The 27873-nt window shown below is 33.5% G+C and overlaps 2 protein-coding genes across 4 annotated transcripts; one reads left to right on the top strand and one right to left on the bottom strand.

The window, feature by feature from the left end:
* The first annotated feature begins 124 nt into the window (after positions 1-124).
* LOC130648787 (ribonuclease H2 subunit A-like) lies at positions 125-12668 on the top strand. 2 transcript variants are annotated; one of them, XM_057454881.1, is made up of 10 exons: positions 125-289; positions 2183-2254; positions 2757-2883; positions 3012-3099; positions 4961-5098; positions 5184-5265; positions 5872-5995; positions 10711-11519; positions 11761-11952; positions 12247-12668. In XM_057454881.1, the coding sequence occupies exons 1-10, from the start codon at positions 163-165 to the stop codon at positions 12303-12305; spliced, it is 1818 nt and encodes a 605-aa protein (XP_057310864.1). In that variant the 5' UTR covers positions 125-162; the 3' UTR covers positions 12306-12668. The 2 variants fall into 2 exon arrangements, with proteins under 2 accessions (XP_057310864.1, XP_057310865.1); XM_057454882.1 differs by lacking the exons at positions 10711-11519; positions 11761-11952; positions 12247-12668 and adding an exon at positions 6593-8793 and having other exon boundaries at positions 127-289.
* A 3952-nt stretch (positions 12669-16620) lies between these two features.
* Positions 16621-25944, bottom strand: LOC130648988 (glycine receptor subunit beta-like). Of its 2 annotated transcripts, XM_057455160.1 has the most exons (9): positions 25856-25944; positions 25606-25764; positions 24881-25032; positions 23186-23253; positions 22561-22772; positions 21293-21375; positions 21089-21223; positions 20071-20402; positions 16621-19440 (listed from the first exon to the last, which is right to left on the bottom strand). In XM_057455160.1, the coding sequence occupies exons 3-9, from the start codon at positions 24975-24977 to the stop codon at positions 19153-19155; spliced, it is 1215 nt and encodes a 404-aa protein (XP_057311143.1). In that variant the 5' UTR covers positions 24978-25032; positions 25606-25764; positions 25856-25944; the 3' UTR covers positions 16621-19152. The 2 variants fall into 2 exon arrangements, with proteins under 2 accessions (XP_057311143.1, XP_057311142.1); XM_057455159.1 differs by lacking the exons at positions 25606-25764; positions 25856-25944 and having other exon boundaries at positions 24881-25354.
* Between the last annotated feature and the right edge of the window lie 1929 nt (positions 25945-27873).

Genomic DNA, 27873 nt, shown 5'->3' with positions numbered 1-27873 from the left:
TTCGTTCTCTCGTTTGCTGCATGAAGCTGCGTTTAAAAAAATCAAAAAAAATCGCGAAGTATCAGGGCTTTTTTTATTTTGACTGCAAAAACGTTTTGAAGTATATATAAATAATAAGAATATACCTCTACAATATATATCTAGAAAATTAAAAAAATAATAATGAATTTAGAAGAGTACCACAACAATAATAGAAAAAGTTTTGTGTTGCAATCTGATATACCAGAAGTGACACAAAATGAGCCGTGCTGTTTGGGAATTGATGAAGCTGGTAGAGGTCCTGTTCTTGGTAAGTTTATCATTAGTCTGTTTTCCCAAGTTTTATAATGTAAGATTTTTACTACACACGTCAGGGTGGCTTCACCTAAAATATGCTAAATAACATCAAATTTGGACCAAAAATATTGGTTCTTTTTAAAATCTCCTAAATAATCTAAAATTTGGACAAAAAATATTGATTCTTTCTAAAAATCTCCTAAGAAACTTAAAATTTGGACCAAAAATATATATTTTCCTAAATCCCCTTAAAATTGTTTATTGTAACATCCATTTTTTCGTCTAGTACTTTTTTTTATTCTGGTTCATGTGACAAAAAATTGAGCATATCTTACATAATGCAATTGGAAATGAGCAGCTTTTCTGTTATTTCAAAAAAAATTTTTTCTAAAATTTTGCAAAATTTAGGTTTTATACGTTATTTAGCGTTTTCTGAAATTTGGTCCCGATACCTCCGAAACTCTCTTAAAAGTTCCAAAGTTATGAAATTCAATGACAAAATGGCAAAAAGTAGCAATGACAAAATTTATTTACGGTTGTCCATGCTTTTAGAAGAATCGTTGAATCAAGAATCAAGCGTAAAGTGTTTTGAAATTTCGTAATTTTAACCTGAAGAATTATTTTAGATTAATTTAAATTAAATTATTTTAATTTGAAAATAAGGTTTGATAGGAGAAAAAAACTGCGAGATAAATTTTGCAGGACCAAAAGCCCTTTGGACTAATTTTGGCGACTATACCATTTTGGAAAAATATGTGCGGGTTATTTTTCGCTAATCAACAATGAGAAAAAGTCCACAAGATTTATTTCTGATTTTTCAGATTTTAAACATATTTTTCGCCTTACATAAACCGAATAAATAAGAGGAAAGCGAACACATATTTTTTTTTCTTTTCTTTCATTGAATAAGAATTATATACAGTGAACCATCGACTAGAACAAATGTTTTCGCCCATTAGACCTTTTTGTACTCTCTAGCTAATTCCCACTTTTTATCTTGAACAAAAATACAGTTCCCTCCCGAGTTTTCTTCTCTCTCTAACTCTTTTGTGTCTAAGGGTACATTCACACAGCAAACGGAACAAAAAAGTTTTAAAAATATTCGAAATTTAAAATTTGGTTACAAACAAGGAAAGTGGGCAAAACAAAACAAAACTTTAGTTCAAAAGTATAATAATAATATAATTAGAAACATTTTCTCATAAATTTTACCGCTAATTTGCCAGTTGTTTTAATATATATGGTGTTATTAATGAAATAATAATATATTTAAGAAGTGGCATTCAAGCTACAGTTACTATGAAGTCTGTTATAGATTGTGTCATGCGCAGCCTTAAAGCACATTAGGAAGGGCTGTACGTTTGCTATTCCGAGCATAATTTTTAGCTTGGGACGTCTATGTGGAATGTATGTAAAACAGGGGACTGAAATTTCTTAAGTAAAGTGATATTACAAATTTTAATAATGCTTGAATTTACCATATCTATAATATTAAAAAAATTCTGAGCATTTAAACGTGTATAATGCACCTCAATAAACCTTTGATATACCGTTTTGTTTTCTTAACACAATTTTTAATTTCTATGAGAATTTATCTCAAACTTTCTATCTCGAACAATTTTTTAGTCCTTTTTAAGTTCGAGGTAGAAAGAGTTCCCTGTATATTTTAATATACAGTGAACTCTCTCTGCATCAAAAACTTTAAAACACGAAAGTTTTAACAAGACTAAATTTCGCGAATCAACATTCGTGATTATAGTGATTGTCATTCGACAATCGCTAAAATCACGAAAACTCACTTGCATTTTCTTCTCCAGTTAAGCCATCTAGTCTATCGAAAGTTCGAAATATGCTTCTTTTATTTGCTATTGTGGTACCTCACGACACAGTACATTCTACTTTTAAGGTCCTATGGTGTATGGCGTTTGTTTTTGTCCAATCAGTATGAAGGAAAAGCTGGCCGACCTTGGGTTTGCAGGTAATCTTGTGTTTGTGTAGCTACATCAACAATGTTGCCACGTTTTCTAATAACTCCTCAATTCTCTTCTGAAAGTAGTTATTTTAACAACGTTCTTTCCAAATCTTTAGCTAAAAAGTTTTTATTTTTAAAACTTTATAATCTATATGGCACAGTAATAATTTTTACTCGTGGCATCACCTTCAAAGTTTATTTCTGAGAAAAAGACAAGTTCAGTTAAGAATTATTTAAGAAAACAACATTTCTTGCCTGAATGCAATACATGCCTGAAAGGTTGTTTTCCGTAGATATTTTTAAATTAAAATACCGCTTTAAAAGACAACCACACGCTTTGTCAACCGCCATTGCTGGCCATTCTGAAACGCCGAGCCAAGGCGATATTATCAACATAATGTTATCACGATAATACGATATCCACTTTTTACAGTAACAAATGTAAGCATATCGAACAATGACTTTGCCTACTGCACGCTCCTATATTTTCATGGCGTAAATATTTTAGATTCCAAAACTATAAACGAGGAAAACCGGGATCGGTTATTGGCCGTGATTGAAGAAAACAAAGATTATATCGGTTGGGCTGTCAAAGTTATTTGTCCCACCCAGATTTCGAATGACATGCTTCGAAGGTTTGTTGGAATTGTTTTGTGTACGTCAGCAGTGTAGAATCAAAAGATGTTAAGTCGTTATAAAGCAAGACACGCATTTGGCGACGTATCCATAAATGTATTGAGTTACAAGTTTACGTTTTTCTAAGGACGAAGATTACACTGAATGAACTTTCACACAATGCTGCCATTGAACTAGTTCAAAAGTCTGTCGCAAGTGCAGCGAACATCAGAGAGGTACGTAGTTAGTATAACAATTGCTACCTTGTCTATAACATTGAGAAAGAGTCCACTTGATATTAAAAACATCAAAATCAAAAAAACTTAAACAAGATTAATTTTTCGCGAATCAACATACGTTTTTGTCTTCGAAAGAATCTTACGTTATGTGCGTTGCTCCATAATGCGGACATTGTAGAAACTACGATTAGCGCATTTCAATTTTTTTTTTTTGGCCTCGTCTCCGAAAAGACGGACCAGGTGATGCTGTTTGGCGGTTTTCTGAAACGGCTTAAAAATGCTTGTTTACACAAATATGTCCAACGTAGTAGATACAGCTTGTATTGGATTTCTTCTTTAGATACTGCGTAACTAAACACAACATAGCCATAAATACAGCCTCCCTTAATTCTCTTATTGCTTTTTTAACATATAGGAATAAATTATTTTCTTGTTTATATGTCGACAACTTGATTTTTTTTTGTTTATTTGCATGCATAAATTGTTGGGAGAAAGCATGTTGAAAGCTATAAAGTATAACAAAATCATTACTTGGGGTGTATTATATATACAAATTCAGTTGCAAAAATGTTTAGTTACATTAACGACTCGATTTATTGCTTTCCATTAGAACAAATATAGTATACATAAGAAAGTTGTTTTTTTGAAAGATTAGACAAGAGAGTACTCTTTCATACTCCATATCTTCTGAAACTGAAAAAAGGGCTTACAGGCGCAGCTGATGCAATTTTCTTTATAAAGCCTGTTAAAAAGAGAGGCAGTAAAAATAGAGAGAAACTGGACAAAAAAAACATTGACTGTAATAATGATTGCCTTTTGTGCGACTTTTGCCTTCAACGCCAAACAGTCTGTTTTAGCTTTTTACGGACGAATCTAGGCGTTTTTGATCTGTTGGATGATTGTTTCTCTTTGTTTTTGTAAACTTCGCCTCCCATATCCCACACTGTTTTACCCTACACCATTTGCTGATAAAGTTTCTGTTAAAAATTTTTGCTAGCCTCTTGTATTTTTTTTTTTTAAATGTCTGTATTTGCTGTAATAAAATGTTTTGACTAGCTAAAAAGCAGCAATTAGATTTTTTTGTACAAAACAAATGGTTAAAAAGCAACTTCAGGGTTTAATTAATTGTTGTTTTCTGCTATTTATCTTCATGATCTCTAGTCTCTCCTTAATGGAGGAAAGAGTTTCTCTTTCCTCTCTCTTGAGATCGTTTAGTTCTATTTAAGCTCGTCAAGCATTGTTAGCCTTTTGGCAAGAGGAACTTCTTTTTATTCAATCACAGAATTATCACTATCTTCATGATCGTCATCAAATGAATTCTCTTCTATATTTCTAAACTCTTCGTTTATATTCATCTATACATTTTTCTAGGAAGCTTACTTTCCTATCTACTTCATCTGAGCCTATAACACGTACGGAAGTACATGTTTCGATGTCAAAGTTAATGTATTCTTTATCACTCATTTCAGAGTCAGAATTTGCAGTAAGTTCCTTGAAAAGTTCATTAAACTGTTCGTCGACAACATCATCTTCGATCTCAATAAATGTTGAAAAAAATATTCATTTTTGTCTATTCTTTTTCACTTCTGATTTTTTTGGACTGTGCGCTAATTGAAGAGAAAAAAAGCCATATTTGCTTTTTGCTGAAAAAAAATATTGTCTGCTTATTAAAGTGTCCGCAAATTATGTGTCGGCTTTGTGGGAAGTTTTTTTATGAGACTTTGACTAGAAAACGGCCGGTGTATGACCAAAGTGTCCGCTATCAAAGCCTGGTAACTGGAGAGAATACTGTTATTAAAATTTTGCAAATTTCAATAACTAAGTTTTATTTATTTTGCTTACTTAACATGTTTTGTAGATGTATGTGGACACAGTCGGAGACGCAACCAAGTATCAGGCCAAACTCTCTCAAATATTCCCAGACATTACCGTAAAAGTAACACCGAAAGCTGATGCATTATTTCCTGTCGTAAGTGCGGCTAGTATATGTGCAAAGGTACCTTGTTTTTTCTCATTTATTTGGTTTGTTTTATTAACCATTCAAATTAAAATTTTGGTACAAACGATTAGGTGTAACATAGGTAGCCCGAGACCGATGTCTTAAGAAGTGGATTTTCAGTGAAGGCGAGTTTCCAGAGGAATATGGATGCGGGTACCCGTCAGGTTAGTTGATTAGTTTCGCAGGGTGTTTATCGGGTTACAATGTGTAAAACTTAAAGAAAATTGATAAAACTGTGGTTTGGTCAGAAAAAAAGGTTATTAGTTTGGGACTTCCCTAGAGGGAAAAAATGAAGAGAAAACTAACGACTGTTTACACAAGAAAATATAACATTTTACTGACTGGAAAATGAATAAAGACATTATATTACCATAACAGAAATTACCTTTAATTTCAGTAACGAAGATTTTAAATTTCAGTTGGTAGGTGGGCGATTTGTGTATAAGTGGGCGTTAAGGTTTTACTGTCGTTTTTTGTGGCGACCTTAGTTTCGTTTAAAAAAGCGCACACGAGAAAATAGACTGAAAATGTTATCGTTTTAAACTTTTGTCATTTTTATTATTTCATCACTCTCTTTGATATTAGTAGTTGGCGAAGTATGTTAATTTAATTAGCGTAAGAGTTTCTACTTATTTCACAGCGTTAATATAATTGAGTACAATTCTGGAAGACGTTATATTAACAACACTTCGTTGTGTGAAAAAAGAATCGATAATAAGTTATCGTATTTGTCATTTATATTTATCGAAGGTTTTTCTTTTAATTATTAGATCCGAAAACGAAGAAGTGGTTAAAAGACATAACTGATCCTGTTTTTGGTTATCCTCAATTTGTGCGGTTTAGTTGGTCAACTTGTTCAAACTTGTTGGAAAAAGACGCAAAAGAAGTTACATGGTTAGTTATGCATTCAAAGAGCTTGCACAATGATATTAAACATCCACTCAAACCTATATAAGACCTCTGAGGATTTGAGAAAAGTAGTGGTCTTATGCGGGTGGTCGTCTTATACCACACCTCTATCAGATGGCCAGCGTCTCAGACACGTTTTTCTTTCTGGTCTTCACCAGAACTTGTGTAATATAAGAAACTATTTGAAATTATTTAAGTTATGTGATCTCCAAGTTATTCGGGGGACGTTGTTTTCCGTTTTTAAATCAAATCTTTCGTATCATTAAGAATCAGCTGACATATGATGCATGCGTTGAAATTCTTCTAATTCCTCATGCAAACGAAAGCTGTCATATACACGCATGATAAATCCGAACATATGCAAAATTAAATTTAAAAAAGTTTAAAAGGTGAATTGGCAAGTTAAAAATATAAGTGCATCTCTTTCTTTATGTTTTCTTTGTCTGTCTGTCACATCAGCTGATTTCGTGTTAAGAACACACGAAATAATTTTTGTCAAAATAGCAAATTCCCTTAAATTTTACACGGATTAACGACTATTTCTTTAAAAGAACTGAAACAACTAGTAATTATTATAATTAGGGATGACAATGAAGAAGTTGACGAAGCTGCTAAAGGTACGGCACCGATCACTTCTTTTTTTGGGCAGCAAAAGAAAGTACAAACGGTCGATCGAAGTAAATTCTTTACTGAAAGAAAACTGCTACAGGTGTACGATTTGTTATAACATTTTGGAGATCAAAGTTTTCGAACGGAAGCCTGGATTAACTACAGGAAACCATGGATGCAATTCAAGTGACATATTGCTAATTTTTAAAGATAGAGAGAGAGAGATGAGAGAGTATTTCATCATATACTTTTAAAAGGATAACATGAAGCCATAAACTTATGTTCGTAATGATGTTGAAGTGGCTGTGAAGCTGGAAGAAAGGGTTTGGTGTTTGTAATGCAAGTGTAAATATTGTACACAATTTAGGTGACTGATTTTCACCATATTTGCTCCTTTGTGTCATGATACTACCTTAAAATTATCGCTGAACTAATTTAAGCAGATGTCGAGGTTTTTGCCATTAACTGTAAATTCAAATTCTCACAAAAAAGATTTTAAACTCAGCCGTTTGCAAAAATGATTTCTCCCAAAATTTTACAAAATTAACATCTCTTAAAAGTAAATTATCGCGAAATTTTCAAAAGTGATGATTTGAGAGAGGGGTGCGCGCGAAAAAAAGATATTTAACGTTGTGTCGATAAAGGCTTACATGGGTTTTTGTGACAAGTAACGGTACTTGAGTTTCTAACCCCCCCCCCCCCCCCCCCTTAAATTTGATATAAAAGATGTGAAAAAAATGTCAAGATTATTGAAACCCATGCTAAAAATAATCAGTATTTCCTCACAATTGATTTTAATGTGAACCGAAACTAAATTATTTGGTTTAACACCAGCAAGAAAGGGCTATTTCATAAACGACCATAGCAAGTATAATCTTGGTAAAAACAACAAGAAGTTACACCATATTAAAATCAACGTAAATAGGATAATTGCTATTCGAAACTGTGACCCAAAAATTTGTTGCTTGTATGAAATGATGTTAACACATAAGTTGATTAGAATTTTGTAATTTTTGTACAGTTTCTGATAAAGCGATAAACAGAAATTTCAAGTTATACACGAAATGTTGATGCGGAAGATTTCTCTTGGAATATTCCACAGCTTAACAACTACCTCGGTTAGTCATTGTTTCCTGTTTGTTCTTCAAATCAACGTGGTGCTACGGAATACACCAAAAACATTAAAGATGCACGAAATATTGACACGGGAATTATGCATGACGGGCGGATTGCCTTATGCTGCCTGCAATATGGCTGTCCACGGCATTTTGTGATACTAAACATGTACGAAAAATGTATGACAGCCGAAAGACAAATGTAGCCTGGCGCCTCACTCGGTTACAATGATCGGTCTCCCGCCTAGTGTTTTTATATATTCACAAGATGCAAGATTGCAGATTAACAGGGATTGGGCTGCTAATAACTGACACAAATTAACCTTAATCAATCAATTTCAACACCACCGTCGGTCTATTTTTTTAAGAATATAATGTTTTCGTGCTATGACACCTTTTCATCCAATTACAATTCTACTAATCGAATTTTATATACTTCTTATATTTAATCTTTATCAAATCGTGTCAAATATTTGCGTGAAAAATTGTGTGGTAAAAGTGTTTTTATTTAAAATAAAAATCATTTTACTATACGCCGAAGTTTCTTCAAATAAATTTTGAAGATGAATCAAAGTTTGCAAGTATTCAATTGGTGTTGGAATATACTCTTAAATTACTGAATGATCTAATTTCAAAATTCTCACTAATTTTTCGCGTGAGAATGATGCCGCGTAGTTGCTACCATATTTGTTTTTTGTTGCCATGGTGATGTAAGTAAATAGCCAAGCCAAACTATAAATATATATAACAATCACCCAAATATATTTAATGAATTATTAAAAATTTTCGAGTAATATATCTATTTTTTAAGGAAAATCGTTTCAAATATTGACTTTATATTTTTCGTGGAGGTTGTATTTTCTGGAAGATAAGAGAGATTGAAGTTCAGCTTCGTGAAACAAGGTATAATCGGTACTTTTAGATTTTTTTTATTTGTATTTCTTTTGAGAAACATGAAACATCCCCTAACTTTTCCGCTTTGGCTGACTTTTGTGCCTGAAACTTTAAAATATGATTTTTTTATTGTTAATTTATTTCGTATAGATGTTATTTCTTTTATTTTTGTGTTTTTGTGATTCCATAGCCTATAGACTATTGGTGATTCTCAGTGGGTGTTCTTTTGCGTTGTATGGAACATTTTTCAGAAGGTTGAAAGAAAGCAATTTAAAATTAGAGAAAACAACAACAACAAAAAAACAACCAAACAAAAAAGAAAAACAATGAAAAGATAAAAAAGGTGTTCGAGGAATGTTTTCTACTTTTGTATTGATTGTGCAAATAATAATTAAAAAAACAACTCGAATTTGTCGATTCGCAAAAGTTGAAAAATTCCATATCGATTTTAAACTTCTTTAATATAAACCTGCTTTAAAATCAGTTGAATTTTTTTAATATATATTTTTTTTCAAATTTTTTTATTACACGTGAAATTAATTTATGCTCAAAAATATAGTACAGCTTAACGCGAAAATGTTATGATCGCAAAATTGAAAAACCACTCAAATTTTCTGCCGTGAAAAATGTGACTAGAAATGTTTTTTGTGTGAAATGATAATACGTAAGCAAAAAATAGTGACAAAATTGTCCGAAAATGGCAAGTAAAATGTATTAAAAAAAATAGGCAGAGAAAAAAAGGAAAAATTCAAAAACAAATCACCACGGTAACGTGTTTTATTAATTTATTCCTTATTTAGAGCTGATCAAAAATTGAAATGTATTTCTTTCAATTATTCACCAATTCATTACATTTCTTGTTCGAAACGATTTGGTTTTGTGGGCAAAATATAGTCAACAATTAGTGCCATCAACTTCGCTTCCAATCCTTTAACGAAGTGGATACTCTAAAGTCGCCAATAGTGCCCTCCCCCGTACTAATAATTTTTTAGGAAATTTCGTTAAGCAAGAATTTTTTTATTCTACACCGCCCCCTACTAATAATATTTAAAGTTTTTGCCCTTAAAAACAATCTCAGTTTTTTAAAAATCGTTTACTTATTATTGATCAGCAAATTGATTTTAACCAACCGTATTACTATTATTTCGAGAATTGCACAGCCCCTGTTATTCAAGCCCCCTGCTATCGGAGACCCTAAAAATGAAGACATTCTTCAACAGATTTATTTTACTTAAAAACATTGATTAGTTATTTTCACTGAACCTACAACTATACAAGATACCACAAGTTTTAAACCTACTGCACACACAAATCTTCGCATTTATTCTTTTCACATACAACCTTGGTTATCAAAGATTTAGAACATCGTGAACAAATACAATGTTTGATGCAGCAGGTCTTTTTATTTGATCCGACTGAATAATTTATAATGGCGCTTTAATTTTTGTTTTATTTATAGTCACGCAAATTGGGGGTTACTTCGCCCAATATTAAATATAGCCATGCCCACTAGACAAACCCTCCAACTCCAATTGTTAAGTTTTTTAACCTTCCCAATACCCACAAATATTCTATTCCAATTTTTAATAATTTGCTTAACTGAGTTAAAACACCTGCCAATCCGCTAATTCTTATAATCAAATTTAAATAGCACATCAGAAGTCTAAAGAATGAAATCTACAACGTTTTTGCCCTACAGTGACATCTCATGTAATAAAGCAACAATGAATACATTTCCTCAAAGTAATTTTGTTTTCCATTTTTCATTTCCTCCCATGTATTCAAACTGACTCCCAAATTTGTGTCTTTTTTATACATCCCACTTTTTTGGAACCCTACAGCACTGCTTTGCAGCCTAATAAAAACAAATCATCAAGCATTAGGTTAAAATGTTGAGAAGAGACGAAACACAGTCAAAAAACCTACTTGTGCTTCAAAAAGCCAACTTGTGCTTCAAAAAGTAAAGTCCATACTGGGTGAAGAATAAACGAAAAAGAATTACTTTCAAGGTTTGGTAGTCTGAATAAAAAAAAAAAAAAGAAAGTAGGCTGTTTAATTATTTTTCCCCTTTTTTTAACTTAGGTCAATCACCAAAATGCTTACCGTATCAAGTGCATTATTCTTCCTCATCGTCACCTACATCTGGCAACCGTCAGTTGCAGAAAAAGAGGAAATATCGCCGTCCTCTTCATCTTTTCAACCATTCTCTACAATTAACAGTAGTGGTAGCAAGAAAGGTGATAGTAAGGGTGAAATTTGGAGTATTCAGCCAATATACAAATCTTGTCAAGCCACTTGTTCCATCAGCAACTCTACTGCTTCTGTTGGAAATTGCACTTTGTGTCCATCCATGACTGCATCAGCCACCGTTAGTGGCGGAGAAGGCGGAGAGGGCGGAAAAGGGGGCCAGGGAGGCGGGGGTGGGGCTGGTGGTGGTGAAGGTGGAAGTAAGGGTGGAAATGGAGGTAATAAGGTGTCGGTTACGGACAATTTTGTGATTTCCATCACAGCCACAAGTTACTATCCATTGCATGCTTCATGGATGGTAAAAAAGAAAACAAAAGTCATTGCACCAACAGCTATGTTAACAGCAACTGCTGCAAAAAAGAATACCCATTCACAAGGCGGCGGAGGTATTAATCCAGTAAAGTCAAATGTTCCACACCAGCAAGCAAGCACCCATTCAGTCGCATATGGTCCAAAGCCAGACCCTTCAGGATCAGTGACTGCTACCGCGACAAAAACACCGACAACGGAGAAAGCTACGGAACCAACAGCGCCAGTAACAACAGAGAAGGGTACGCAGCAGCCAATAACAACATCACCCCTGACGACATCAGGAGAAAACAATCCACCGACAAGTCCCATGACTACAAACACTTCGCCGTTGGGTAAGTTGCTGAACTGTCTTCCTAATCTCTTGTTTGACCTTTATTAACACTAACGTCGGAACAGCCAATGTATTTGTCTGTATTAAAATACCCGTATACGTCTGTCTGTCTGTCTGTCACACAAAATGGTAGCTTAGCTGTGTGAGTAGCGAGATGCACCCAATGCGGTATAAAAGGGACGGGAAAACCCGTGGATTTTTCCACAGGATAATGACTAGTAATATATATTGATTTTATGAAGGCTGGTCTGATTGGACATCTAATTGTGGAGACATTTGCTGCGGACAGAGTTTACATGAGCAGTACAATGCCACACGAACTTGTCAAAGGAATGCAAACAGGCCTCTAGACTGTCCGCGCGATGAACAGCATGGCTGGAACACAACAGCAATGCTACCATGTTCAAAATGCGTGGCATGTAGCGGAAGCACGAGTAAGCATATGATTCTTTATGTCATCACTATATTTGTCCTTGTAAAGAACTTTTAAGTCGGTAAGAAATTCGAATGAATCTTGTCTTCCAATAAGATGTTTGGGAGGAAAGAAGATATTCACGTGAAGTGTGGAAAGACATTTTATATCGTTTTTTATATATTCATTTCTAGTAACCAATATATTTTCTGAATATTTTAAGATAAATTTTCCTGAAAACCCTATTCTCCTGTTAACCTTTCATGATTTCCGTCTCCAACATTTATATTTATCCGCATATTTGTACTTTTTTCAGGTATTTTGTCTGCCATAGTGCTAACTGTTGCCATGGCAATATCTTTTATTCTTTCGTAACTTGCACTCCACACTGTACATATCGCAAACTACTTGCTGGCTGAAATGATGTGTGATTGCGGAACCATTCATGAAAATGTATTAAAACCTTCTATAAAGTAAAAAAACATGAAGAAATTTGACTTAACTATTGCTATGGGGATGTTTAGCTCGAAAGAAGAATAGTGAACTGTCAAACAAGAATATGTACAAGAAATGTTTGCAAATATGATGTATGAATATTGTAAAAATATCTATTTAAGTTAGATAAAATTCGTGTTCTGTTTATCATTCATGCAAATCAATCAGCTAAATAATAACACAGGATAAGACTGGCTTGTTGGTAATGGACTATGTAAAATTAGCTACACAATGATCCGATTTTGAACAAATGAAATTTAAAATCTAGAAAGTTCTTTTTACTTAAAATCTAACTTTAACTTCGTGTCTGATTTATATAGCGGTGTTTATTCTTGTATTGGTTAATTTAAATATGTATTTTTTTCTTAACTTGTTAGTATATACGATTAGTTTTTAAGAAATAAACGACTGTCCATGATTTGAATAAAATAAAATTATTTAATGCACAAACTGTGTTGTTTAGTTATCCGAATAATTCTTTCATTTTCATAAACTTCAAAATATTTAACGGTGAATAAAGATTACACGACCAGGAAACAGGATTTCAAACTGCAATATAACATTGTCTTGTTTTAACATCAATTTTGGAAATGCGCAACAAGCAATGTTTGCATTAAACGCCTATGAATCTATGACAATGTTTGAACAATTTTGTCATTTTTTTCATGAGATAGACAGACAGAATACGGCTATTATAATAGAGACTTACGGGACACGGCTTTCCCAGACACACATACAGAGGACGGCTATTATTAAAGAGATATGCCTACCATTGCAAACTGCATGTTTTTCTAGAACATGAGATGGTAACGTTAATTAGAATTGACTATTCGTTAACCTGAGGAAAAATCCACGGGTTCGTCCGTCCTTTAAATTAACCCGTTCCAACAAAGTGGACAGAAATATATCGCATTTGGGATTGGTGTGCATTTTAAAAATTTGGTGTTTGCGTTACGGGACACGGCTTTCGCGGACACACAGACAGACAGACGACGGCTATTAATAAAGAGACTAGTCGTTAGCCCGTGGAAAATCCACGGGTTCGCCCGTCCTTTTTATACCGCATTGCGTGCTTTTCGCTATTGCACAGCTAATCTACCATTTGGCGTCACAGACAGACAGACAGACGTATACGGGTATTATAATATAGACTAGTCGTTAGCCCGTGGAAAAATCCACGGGTTCGCCCGTCCTTTAAATTTACCGGCGCAACAAAGTGAATAAGAATATATCGCATTTGATATTCGTGTTTCCGTAGCATGATTTTTCAACTCAGCGAGGGTCCGCGCAGAGATAGACAGACGGAATACGTCTATTATTAAAGAGAAGCCGAGAAACCCGGCGTCGAAACGCCGGGATAAGCCACAAGTAACTGTTGTTGAACGCCCTAAAGAGCGCCTAAAAAGAACTGCAAACTGTGCCACACCGTCAGGTGGAGCGCTTTAGTACAGGTATGCAGTATGTCGTAATGAAATGAAGCGCACACACCATTATAGTGTTGCGACTGTAACAAATTTTTCAAAAATAACTTTCCCGCAGCAAAGGCTGAAATAAAAATACAGTTTACAACCGTTGTGATCCGTCACAGCAAAAACAATCCGTCAATATTTTACTTTGCGGAATAATTTTTTGTTAAAAGTTAAAAAATTAATCGTGACACTGGACTGAGTGCTTAGTACAGTTAAAAGTGTCACACAGGTGAATAGGGATAATACCATTTTGAAAAAAACTTTCTTGCAGACTCTATTTAAATGAAAACACAACAAACAGTCCTTCGCTAGCACAGTGCTAAACGGTTAGTCCAGGTAAATATTGTTGCACGTTCGTACAGGCGTGATTCCCAAGGATGTTTAAGGATTAATTGTCACAGTGGGGTGACCCGCAGGGGCGGATCTAGGGTTAGGCAGCCTAGGCAATTGCCTAAGCCTAGTTTTGTGAACTAGAAAAAAAATTCTCTATAGATAGAATAATCTAAAAAAAAACTAAATTATTTTTATCAATTTATTTTTGGCATCCGCCGATTTCGACTATGACGATGCGCGGCGTGCGTGTTTTATTTTACTCAAATAAGCAAACCCGGGGCGATCTTAGGCAAAATGTCTATTCGCCTAAAACGTCCGCGGGTTTTAAAGTTCCGAATGAATGAAAATCACAGATGGAAGAAAAAACGCCTAAAACGTCCGCGGGTTTTCAAGTTCCAATGAATGAAATTCTGGAATGTGAAGAAAAAACGCCTAAAACGTCCGTGGGTTTTAAAGTTTAAACGCCTAAAACGACCACGGGTACGGTTACATGGAGTGGATGTTTCTTTTTCAACATGGTTTACCTGGATCAGGTCCAATTGCAGGGAGCACTTCAAATGTCTAGAATATTAAAGCAATTGTATGCCACCTAAGTTAAATAAAGAAGTTTTGAATTTGGAAACCTTTTCAGATATTGAAAGGATTGGAAATGCTGGAGAGAAGTATTTTGGCCACGTGTGCCGTGTTGTTGTCTCAAACCAAACCTTTATCTTCCTCTGCAAGAGACAATAAATTCAGTAATACTTGAAATATTTTAGTTTTAGCTGCTCCTGAATTTAAGGCACTTTTGTGTCAAGAACTATTCTTAAAAGTGGTAAACCACCAGATGTTCTTACAAAACGTGTAATTTAAATCTTTTTCTTATCAAAACAAAAGGTTTTAACTTGGCCTTGATCAAATGCATTGTTTAAAAACATAAAAGCCCAATGCCAAACGAGATAGCTAACGGAGGCAATTTATGTAAACACTGTCTTGGCGGTCGAAAGATGTTTTGATGTGTATGTTAAATTCGGTATAGAGTATTACTAGCTACCTGTATGTGTATTAGTTGGAATTTTGTTAGTTTTTTTTCTTTAACGTCTTAAGGGTCACTGGCTTCGTGTAGGCTTCGTGTAGCCGTTTATGCAACTGTGTATCTTTGTTTCAGTTTGGGAGAGAATACATTCTTGTAAGATAACTAAGGGACAGCTCTTTCATGAACGCAAAAGTCCAAGCTAAATGTTAATAGATCTGCAGATCCCCTTTCCCTCCCCTAAACATCAAATCAGAAAAGGTAATCTTTGAATGTTGTCAGTCCTTGAAACCATAAGCACTCATCCATGTGTCCCTGCTAAGCAGGTAGACACTAAAAGTTATTAATTCTTTCTGTTCTCTAAGAAATCGATGTATACAGTATGAGATATAATTAAACGTCAAAGGATTCTACCTCGTCCCACCGCCAAATTTATACGCTTAGCATATACTTTTTTATTGTGATTGTCCCTAAGAACTTTGACTTTGTGGGAACTTTTAAACAGTGCATTTTATATGCAACATCCCACTGCTCATTTTAAAACTTTTAAGAACACGAGAAGATCTCTTTGACTTTCCCATGTTACTTTTAATTGTAATAATATTGCTAAAAACAAAAGAATGAAGCAATACCTAATCTAAGAATAGTCCAAGTTTGTTTTATAATATTTCTTATTCTCATCTTGCTGAGCAATACATTGATATAATTTTGTTTTAGGATAAGATATTTTGATGTCACCCTGGTACCTAAGATGAATATTCTTCTGACAATGAAAATCACCATCAATTAAAAGAACACAGATTTGTTAATCCTTATAATATTGGAAAACTGTAAACAATGGATATATATCTGGTATAATCCACAAAGTTGTGTTTCATAAGAGGAACTAAGAAGGTGAAAAAAATCAATCAAAATAATTTGTATTTTGATGTCACCCTGGTACCTATGATGAATATTCAAGTAAATAACACAGAAGATTTGTTCTGAATCCTTATAATATTGGAAAACTGTAAACAATGGATATATATCTGGTATAATCCACAAAGTTGGTGAAAAAAATCAATCAAAATAACTTGTGAATATTCAAGTAAATCATAAAAATGATTTTCACGTAAAACATATACAGATCGAAACAAGAATTGCATGTTAAAAAACGTTCTGTTACAGACTGTAAACTAACAAAATGTCATGTCAACTTATGGATATGAGTAGGATTTGTATATATGTTGCTTTTTATATGAGAATCTTCATAATTGGCTTATAGTTACTAAAACTTTCTTAAAGATTTTACAGTATTAAAATATTTTTTAAACATAGTTGACAGGGACATGTAAGGGTAAATAATATGAGACATCTTAAATGTTTTGATGTTATTTTTCTAATTTCTAACTCTTTTCTGGCTTAATAAACTGCCTTTCTCTTGTGGGAATTTCATAGCATTAAAATTAATGCTTAATAGAAATTGGTGCAAAACTACACCAGTAACCCTAATGCTAAACTGTATTAACTTCATGAAGAGGTGATTACTATATACTTTTTGTACACGTTTATTATATGTTGCGATCTTACACTGTAAGTCTAACTGGAAATCTTTCATTCTTTTATATGCTGGTTTTCTTTGTGCATTTGCAGGTTGTTACCACAGACTATAATTTTCCAAACAATATTTCTACGTTGCACTACTGTTGACTATCTATTCCTAAAATTGTCTTGTAATGTAATTTTTTGTTGTATTGTTAGTTATTAGACTTATTGCATGTTTTGAAATGAAGCAAATCCCCAACTTATTACTTGTACTCGTATTATGTGCGCAAAACGAAAAAAGATGCTAAGATACTTAATACCAATATGTGATTCAAAGAAATTATGGAAACGCTAACCCTGTTTCAAATCGAATTTGCTAACCAGACGCATTTTCCATCCGCATGTTTTAACAAGGATAAAGTGGTAAAACTACGGGGGTTACTGTTATTTGTTTGGCTATAAAGAAACTTTCGTTTCTAATCTAGAAGGATTCTTAATAACTAAAAACCTTACTTTTGGGAAAATTTTAGTTCCTTTTACAGCAAAAACACAAAACGGCCGATTTACCTCGTACAACACCACAACCCTTGACATTACTTTGCCAAAAAATCTATGAAATTTTGCCTAACCAGAAAAAAATCCTAGATCCGCCCCTGACCCGTATAGGCGTAACAGCCTTTTTCAAAAAAAAGGCTATTGTTAACACTGAGCTAACCGCTTAGTACAGTTAAACAGACTTAAACAGTACCCTTCGCCAAAAAAACTTTATCACAACTTCGGTTTAAATGACAACACATGAAACAGCCTGTCGTTACCCCTCCAGCTAAAGCAATTACTCAGCCATTTTATTTGCAAAAAATTTTTCAAGGAAAATAATTAAAGATGTAGCTACCTAGCTAAACTGCATTTAGCATAAGATTTATTGCTGAGAATATTGCGATATTGATAGCCAAACTGAATTTTTATACTCTCACTTTTTAGGTAAATATATGAGCTAGCTAAGTGGCTACATCCTCGACATAAAAATAGATGTTGGGTTGGAGAAAAACCTCCTATACCAAACAAAATTAGTAAAAAGTAAGGCTATTAGCTAGCTAGTCTTCAAAATATTCGTACCTAGCCAAAAACCCTAAAACTGGTGCGTTTAAGATCTGTACGTAGCTAAAAAACGTGACAATATATTTATCTTCACATTTTAGAACATAAAAAAAACAAATATTACAAATATAAAAAGCTTATAGAAGACAAAAAGGTGAAACAGACTTAGAAACAACACTGACCACCATTACTTTTTAAAAACTAAAATGGCCATCATGTTTCTTTGTTGGCATGTCTAGGCCGCGAAAGTCTTGGATTGGTTTTTCAAAGAATGAGGCGTTTTGATTGGTATACACGTGCAAGCGGTCAAAACAATGTCAGTTAAACTGTCAGTAAAACCATCCTATTTGTTTTCTGTGGGTCCTGAGCGGTATCGGCGATTAAGGTCACGGGGGTAAGTTATTATTAAAAATGGCGCATTAAAATAATGAATTTATTTTAATCACTTAATTTGTTTTTTGAATTAGAGGTTTATCAATTAAATTAATTAAAATTATGTAAGGAAATAAATTATTTTCTGTAATTTATTTTGATCAATCATAAGATTTCCAATTAAACAACCCCCTGGTTTCTAAAAAATTGCGGAAAGATCAAAGGAAAATCGGTAACCCTTTTGAACAGACACAATACGGCTATTATTATAGAGATTATTAAAAGTAGAAGTAATGAGACATAAACAGAATCAAAAAATAGTTCTCATAATTAACGTAGTTTATAATTTAGATTTGCATTGAAATACAAGGGAAACAATCTACAACCGTAGAAATAAGCAAGTAGTAAGGAGACTAAGATTTCTATGGAACGCCAAAACTGCCACCACGTAACGATATATTATCGCAACTCAACGACATGTCACCGCCACGTAACAGCATGTGACTACTATGTAATGATATCACTACCACGTAAAAAAATTCGGCTAGAAAAAGACAAAAGCACACTTGAACTGTAAAGTGTGCTATAATTGAAAACACTTTTGGCAGTTCCGGCGTTTCATAGATTTCGAAGTTCGTAACTACTAGGTAACCACAAGCATTAAGATTGTCTTTTCTAACGACGCAAGTGACACCTGCGCTGAACTTTTCGTTGCTCAGGGCGACTTTAAAATTTAGGCTATTCGGTTATTCAGTTAGTTCCAAAATCTTAAAAGCTACTATTTTTTTGCTGGCGTCAGCACGCCTTAAATGGCACGTTGCTTTCCAATAATATTATTGTATCCAGTGTTGTAACTCTGTTTGTTCGTGGAGTCGTTCACAACCAAGATCATTTCTTGTTTTACTTAAAATAATAATCACTAATTCCAGTACTCATCCTGACCATTTCCAAATGAAATGTAGTTAATGAAGTATATGCAGCAAAACAAAATGTACATTCCAGGTACTGCGTATTGGCAAAACCTGTCAACGACATGATACTCTAACTTAGCCTCTCGTTTTCGTTCTAACCATTTGACTAACACTGTAGAATCGAACAGCATACTGTAGCCGTCCATAGGTATGCTTTTTGTTTCGTTTTTTTCATCCTCGCACCCTTCTGTGTTACACTCTTCCCTTTCAGTTTTCAATTTTGCTTTCTCCTGTTCCTATAAGTAGATATTTGCAGTTACTACTATATTCTTATGTTCTTATGTTTTTGTCATTTTGTGCTTTTTCCAGCTTTAATGGTGTGCATCATTGTTGCCATGCGTTATTGTTGTTGGCAACGTTGTTGATGTGCGTCGTTATGTTCATGGACATATGTCTATACGATGTTATTGTTTTGTTTATTGACCTTGTTTTATTGCTGCGTCGTATGATTTTTGTTGTCTGTGTGGTTATTTGGATGGTCACATATTTTCAGCAAGTAAATTCTGGACTATTCTAAGAGATTTATCCCCTTTCTCCATGTTTGAAAAAATTACAAAAAAGTTAGAAAAAAGCTCCTCACTCCCCTCCTGCCTGAATAGGGTTAATTATAGGTTCACAAAGATTAATTTTCAGAAGTTTCACCTTTTTTGCGACTTATATGTTCATCAAAGCGAATATTTAAATAGCAGGAATTTTAATGGGTTTCAACAGTAGCGACTACCTGTTATTATCAGAGATCTTGTTGTAAGTCAGTTTGTCCAGTATGGTGTCTGATACCATGTTTTTGTATGACGTCACCGCCGTGTGATGTCGTCGTTGGAATGATGTTGACTTAGCTAATAAAAAATTGCAGAAAATAATCTTACGTGTTTTCTATTTTTCAAGTACAATACCAAAAGCGTTTCCATGACAGCGATAACAATAAACAAGACATTAACAATAAGAAATAGCTGCATTGGTGTTGTGTATGGTACTTTCACGGTCTGTTCTGTAACACTTTGTAAAATGACAACTATAGCCAATAATGTAGTGACAATTAGAGTCATTCGAGCTGGCACTGCAGATGGAGGCACCCAGTATGCACCCATGTTGAATACCATCAGTACAATTGTGGGTATGTATGCACGGTGCACAAAGTAAACAAAAGTGCGCTTGACAATAAAATGTACTTCCAAGCGGTCGTAATACAAGTTTTGGCCTATAAATAAAAAAAAACTGAGTGCAAATGTTTGCAAATACGACAGAAAATATGGTTTTCACCTTTGACTATCACTTAATATAAATAGTCGTTAGATAGATAATATAGATAGTCGTTAGCCCGTGGAAATATCCACGGGGTCGCCCGTCCTATAAATTAACCCGTTGCAACAAAGTGGACAGAAATATATGGCATTTGGTATTGGTGCGCATTTTAAAAATTTCGTGTTTCCGTTACTGGACACGGCTTTCGCGGACACACAGACAGACAGACGACGGCTATTATTAAAGAGACTAGCCGTTAGCCCCCGATAAAATCTACGGGGTCGCCCGTCCTTTATATATTGCATTTTTTGTTTCCATAACAAAAAGACAAACAGAAACACGAACAGACAGACTACGGCTATTATTATAGAGATAAAGAATTTCTAATGAAGGCATGCCTTTTCGACATGAAGTATTTCATCATAGATGATAGTGACCGATTTCCTAGGGATTTCTTCTCTTTCTTAAGATAGATATGCTGCATATGAGTTTGGTCTTATTAATTTATTGATTTAAGAATCTTTTCTTACTTTGCGACGCTTTCAGAATGTTTAGATACAAGATACATATTCTCATTGTTTTTTTTTTAACCAAACTATCAATTCGAAAGAAGTAAGAAGAGTTATGACAACATTGGCTTACCTTTTAATGTGTAGTTATTAACAAATTCTCTTTGTGCGATCCTCGTGAGAGAGTAGCCAGATAGTTGTAGCTTGTTGTCGTGTACACCAGCATTTTTTTCCCAAGTTAGTCTCACATCATCATTGGAGAATGCAACTGAAATTTAAAAAACAGTCCAATCATATCCAGTGTTATGTTGATACACATGAATAAATATAAACTTACAATTTTCCATTATGAATGGGCAATGTTGCGTGTCAAATGGAAAATAATGTAAATCCATTACGCATGTGCAGATAGCTTGGATTCTAAAAGAAAAAAATAGGGTTGTTTGTTCACAACTAAGCAGTGTGTTGTCTACTTCTCAAAATTTTTAGCGATCTAGCAATTAAGGGTTATAATTGCTTCATTTGCCCTTGACATCAATATCATTTCTGTGTTTTAAATTATAAACTTGGGTGCCAGTAAAAACATTCCTAATCCAAAGACTAGAAATAACATTATGCATTTGCAATAATAGAACTAATAGAATTAGCAACATAGATTCTAGATTGAAGTTAATTTATTCCCTGCTTCTCTAGTTCAGCTCAAAGATCATGAAGTTAGATACAGAGAAATACAACGTGACTTTCCTTCTGTTAAACATAAAACGCAAACTGAGTTTGTAAATACGGTGCATAGAAGACTTGCCATTGTTTACATATATTTTTCACGGAACTTTGCGGACTTTTGTATATGCCCACGCATTGCTGTAGTTAAAAAATCAGGAGATGGGTAAGATGGCTATTATCGAAATCCATACAGGTTTTGGAAATAAAAAATCCAAAAGGCACTGAAATTAACTATGATCACTGACCGACTGAAACTAACTTTATTCTTCTTTTTAGAAAAAAAGTTTCACCATTTTTAAGCAAACGTTTCGTTTTTTAAGTGTATTAACTTGACTTATGTGGTCTAATGTTTACTTTTTACCTACAAGAAGAAGTGTGCGTGTGCATTGTTTCCATTGTTTGTTTGAAATTGGTCGACAAGAGTGATTTAAACAGAAAGTAACTAATCCAACGAATTAGTTACTTTCTGTTTTTAAACCGTTTTTTAAACACGGCAAAAAACGTTAATATTAGTGCAGATAAATTGAATAAAGGGAATGCCCATGTTACGAAGTTAAATCAATAACGATATAAAAATTAAAAAAAGCATTTTAACAAGTTCAAAATGTCTAAACAATATATGGAAAAAGTCTGTGCGATTACTTTTGGGGACAAACTTTAAAATTTGAAATATTTAATTACGAATTTTTGTTACGGTTTAAAAGGCAGAATTTTAATTTTGGGATACTCAATTATCCCAACTGAATGGCAATTAGACAAAAAGTGTCTGGAATTTCCTTTTGCCGAAATATCTTGGTGTATTTAAATATGTGAGTGTAACTAGATGTGAAATTCAACCTGAAATTAACAAAGAAGTCAAAAACAAAATCATTCTATTGTCACCTTTGGCTAACGTAAATATCTCCTGTTGCTGAAATAACAGTCCTGACCGAATCCACGTCCTTCTTCGTTTTCTTAGCATTCAAGATGGCGACATGAGGAATCCAGAACAGATGTCGTGGAGGTCGATCATAGGTGATATCCTTGTGTGTATTGTTGCGTTTCAAACGTGGATCATGCCACCATTGTCGATGATAAAAGTCTAATTCGTACGTCTGTAAAGGATGAAGAGAAGTTATACCTACCACTATGGTTTACAGGAGAAAAGGTCGCAAAAAAGATTTGCGATTTTGCGATTTTTGATCCAAATCACTTAAGACCTAATCTCTAGTTCCCCTAATATGTATTGAAATAATTTATTCTTGAATTTCTTTTATGAGATATTAAATTGGTTTCGTGTAATAAGTTTTATATGTCATATGTCGCTTTTATCATTGATGGTATTTTGTGATAACTTTTCACGCTGTTTCAGAACCTTCTTGAATATTATAATAATCAACACCCATGCCATCGCGAAACGGGCTACTCGCGAAAAAACTTTAAAAAAGGCTATTCATGTAAACACACCAGTAGAGTATTTTTGAGTGTGAGTAAAAAAAAAAATTCATTAAAAAGAATACGTTCTTACGAAGGTTTGCTCATCCAGTGGACCAAGTGAGATAATGTAGATCTGTTCAGTTATGTTTACTGGACCACCTAAATATGAAGAAATAGTTAAATCGTCACTTTCAAAAAGAATCCAACATAAGTTATTGCAGATCTTTTCAAAAAAATACATTAAATGGAGAAATAATTGCAGAAAAAATAAATGCAGGAGAAACAAAAATGAATAATCATTGTCTGCAAATTTGCCTCGTATTCGTAAGCTTAAATTCCTCATTTTTCTTAACAAGGATGGATCTCCACAATTTTTTTTTCGCATATTACCTTTTTCTTGCCCCTATTGCAATTTTTCCGTAAATTCAGGCTAAAATTCACTTTAAATGTAAGCAAGACAAGAGATATTGGTGCATTTGCAATTTCTTATTTCGCATTTTGCACGATTCTCTAGTTCCTATGCACAAACTTAAATTCTGCTAAGTTTTCTGCAAACGATTTATTTCCTGTAAGACAATTGAACCTCAAAACTGTAAGTTTAAATTCAAACGAGTACACGCGAGCAATGTGTCCTGAAATAAATTGCTGGGCCATTAAACATAATACAGTACTGATATAAAATATGTCATTGGGAAAAAAGCAGACTCAAAATGGACACTACTGCTTTAGAATGTGTTGGTAGGAATTGGTTTCATAAAGAAAGTAATTCTTTATGAAACCAATTCCTACCAATGGCGTCACTAAAAAAGTCTGTCTGTCCGTTAGCTCCTACATTTTTTTGCTCCTTTAATTATATTTTTTATATATATTTTAAAGGTTTGTTGGATCTTTATCACTTTCTTAATCTATATAAATTTTAGAGATTTATTTTGGTATCGTAGCTTCCTAATGACCAGCCTGCACTTTCGTTTATTGATATCAAATTATTCTAGGTAGCATGCTATATTACTTAGGTTAGGAGGTAAAATGCCAACAGAATTCCCAGATGCTTTTGCGAACCTAATGATTGCTTTCCTTGGATAGCTAGCTAGGTAGACTTTTATGTATTATGGATTTAGTATTAGCTATATAAAAGAATGGATAACCAGCTTTAATAATACCAGCATATTGTACCAAATATATCTAGCTTTACAGCCTGTATTTTCATTTCAGTCAAAGATCAACCTTGTTCCCAGCATATTGTGCCTTTTTTGATCAATTTGATGGTCGCTCCGTAATAACGGCTTAGAGTCCAAGAGACCCTGAGGACGAGGTTGGTTGGAGACACTTTGTGAAATGACAAATATTAGTGTCCGGTGGTAAATACTGCGTCAAAGTTTTAACTATAAGAACTACATAAGTTTTATAAGTGTAATTTTTCTTAGATTTATTTTAGCACATTTAGAAAATATATTTCGTTGAGAAAGTATATATTAAGGCTTTTTTATATAAGAACCTGGGAACTTGGTTTTTCTATTTGTTCTACTTGTTCAGCTAGGCATTCCTAAGTTCATATATTTTAAGCATTTTAATTCATTTTCCAGTACATTCGAGTTTTTGCGATCTAAAATCTAAGAATACAACTTCAACAAAATCGCAACAACTATTCTGTGAAATATTCTGCCTTAAACGATACTTTTTCATGTTTGTTTGTTTGTTTCTTTATAAATAATTTCAGACTTGTATTTTTTTCTTTTTTTTCAGCATTTCTAAATTTTATTTTTTTTTCTATAAAAAATCTACATACCAAGGTGATTTGGCCTCAATCTTTTATCATACGCCACTTTTTCACCCAACTCATCTATCCACGCTAGTGATTGATAACCAAAAACAGTCAAAAACATACAAGTGAAGAAGCCAAACTTCGCTAATTTCAGACTTCCATTATCTGATGTGGAACTACAATAAATATGTTTAGGAAATACCATATCTTTTAGATATTTCTTTAACGGCTGTTTTTATATCCTAGATTTTTCATTACCATGTCTTTATAATCCTCTATTTGAAATAATTTTCATATATTATTATTCATATATATTTATATATTAATATTTTTTCAAGATATTTTCAAGATTAAATAAAACGCTTCTCTGCAGACTTCATAATACATATGTGTATGTTCAGATATCTTTGGAAATATTTTCGACCCGAAAAATTTACACCATTAAGCACCTGGTAAATTCCCATTCGAGCTGTAAATTCGTCAAAAGAAGACGTTAAAATTAAATTTATCTTCCAATTATCTTTCTCTCCACTCTTTTGTGTTTTATGTTTGTATTTTAAAAACTCTGAACGTCATATGAAATAAACAAATAAAAAGTATTCATTTAATTCTTAAAACATATTTCTAAAATATTTTTCTTTATCCTGTAGCTGTTTTCAAAAAAACTTAAACAAATTCCTTCAAGAGGGCGTATCTTACGTAAACTCAAAAGTACAGCTGTTAAAGAATCCAGCGAAAAATAAATCTACCTCGTTATGTGTTGTACAAACAGGAGATGAAATATTTCCGGAAATCTCTTCCTCGTTTTTCGGTAAACAACGATAACATCTACTTTGATCTACCGACCTCAAATAGGGAGGGAAAGGTCATTGGTTTGGAATGGAGCACAATTGACAACAGGATAGCAGCTAGAAAGATAAATGGAACAATCGTTATCCGAGATTTTGTTGCCATCTAGGTCCAAAAAATGTTAAATATGCAATGAACAATAATTATTACCTTGTTTCTGGTCGGCTGATTTCTGTTGTTTAATCGTCAGCAATTGCACAAAAAGCAATTTTATTTTATTTTATTTGATGGATTTTATTTTGCCTAATGATGAAGATAAATACTAAGATAAGGAATATAACTTTTCGTGTTGTCTTTGCTCCTGCATCAAAACAAACTTTTGATTTTATAGTTATGTATTACGTTTTGCAATCTGCAGTTTTCTTATCGCTGAAAAAGAATACTGAAAGCTGATGTATTTATTTTTGCAAAATACCATTAGGTAGTAAAAAGTTTCTTATTCATTGACAGTTTGTCTATATTGTTACAATAACGTGGGTGTATTGTCTGCTACCATGACTTTATGACTGGTTTGTACACAATGTTGTTCAGAATGTGCGCAGATAGAGAGTAACATCAATAACGAAAATATTTTTTAATTTGTTCTCAGTTCTACACTTGCAGACCAGTGTTGAAGGCAATTAAACTAACGTTAACAACTCTTTCATTGACAAATAAATAAGCACATTACAGAAATTGATATAACTAACGAAAAAGCTGCAGTGTCATTTTATGTATAATTGAAGATTGAATTGGATAAAATTTGTCGATTTTTTATAATCTGGTTATAATCTTTGAAGTAAGCAAGGCCCTTGCCATTTTGTAAAGTTTTCATTTTGCAGAAATTCGTAATTTATGATAATAAGACGCAATTACTATTTCGGAAAATGTTTCGATATAAAATCACCCATTTCTTCCTGCAACCAAAATAACCAGCATGAAAAACGCGCGTATGTGATAAACAAATTGATTAGGACAGGTCAGGATTTTTTGCCTCTGAGGACTGTTTACATAAGCTTAATCACTGAGTGAAGTAAAACTCACTTGGGTGGATTTTTGCAAATTGAACGCACGAAACACACTACGGTTTCTAATTAGTGAGTATACTTGAAAGTTCCCAACACAAAAGACTCCGCTCTCTTCAAGTCACCCCTGATATGGAATGCATACTGTAGGGAAACATTGTGTAAGCAATGTAAACTTTTGACTAAATCTGAATTTCACTAAAGTCTAATGTAAGCGAACCCTTTTAAAACTGAGTAATGTTTACTAATACGGCAAAGTGATAAAAGTGTACTCTGGGCCCTACCAAAAACCTATTTCTTTATATGGCAATTTAAAAGATTTGCTAATTGTTTCTTTCTATACGACATTGATGTTAGCAAGTTGAGACAGCTCACCGAGTTTTCATACAATATCAAAAAGGTTTGTCTGTAAATCATTTCGTAAATTACAATCTGTTTTGGATGAACACCGCAACACTCTTTAGTAAGGTTTCTGCAGAAAATTAGATTCGTCAATTTCTAGCAATGCATTTATGCCACTACAATGCTACATAACTTTGTCATCAATAAGCCCATTGCGTCAATTTTAAATCAAGCTTTCTTAAGAATTTATCAAAATTCATACAGACTAAATAAGCGTGAAAACGGTTAAATAACATTACGTGTCTTATTTATCAACGACTTGTCTTACCTACTAACAATAGATTGATCAAGAACAACTGGGGATTTGAAAAGCAACACCCTTTAACGCCCTCCAACAATTAAAATTGCGTAAAAATCAACCTGAATTTGTCTAGCTAAATTGGCAAAGTTGTTACTTTTAATTCACAGCGCGTACGTTTTACGATTTCTTACAATATAAACAAGAGATACTTTTACGCAAATCAAGACCGCATATTTAGGACATACTTTGGGATCGCCATAATTATCTGCAATGACGGAAAAATTAAATTAATGAAAAGAAGTTTTTTAGATACAGACAAAAGCGTGAAATGGTTACTACTCTACACCTGGCAGGCGTGTGAAATTCGTTGAAAGCATTCTTTAACGCGGCCCTACAACGAAATAATTCATGTCGTGGCCCACGAAGGACGCAGAAACTCCGAAAAATGGTCATTCTGACCTCAGCTGAGTCCACTGTAAACATTGTCAAGCGAACTTTGACAAGTCCAACATGCACGATTC

Source organism: Hydractinia symbiolongicarpus, chromosome 7 (assembly GCF_029227915.1).
Source record: "Hydractinia symbiolongicarpus strain clone_291-10 chromosome 7, HSymV2.1, whole genome shotgun sequence".
Lineage (NCBI taxonomy): Eukaryota > Metazoa > Cnidaria > Hydrozoa > Anthoathecata > Hydractiniidae > Hydractinia > Hydractinia symbiolongicarpus.
The sequence above is the reverse complement of the archived record's forward strand: the minus strand, read 5'-3'. Positions and strand labels throughout refer to the sequence as shown.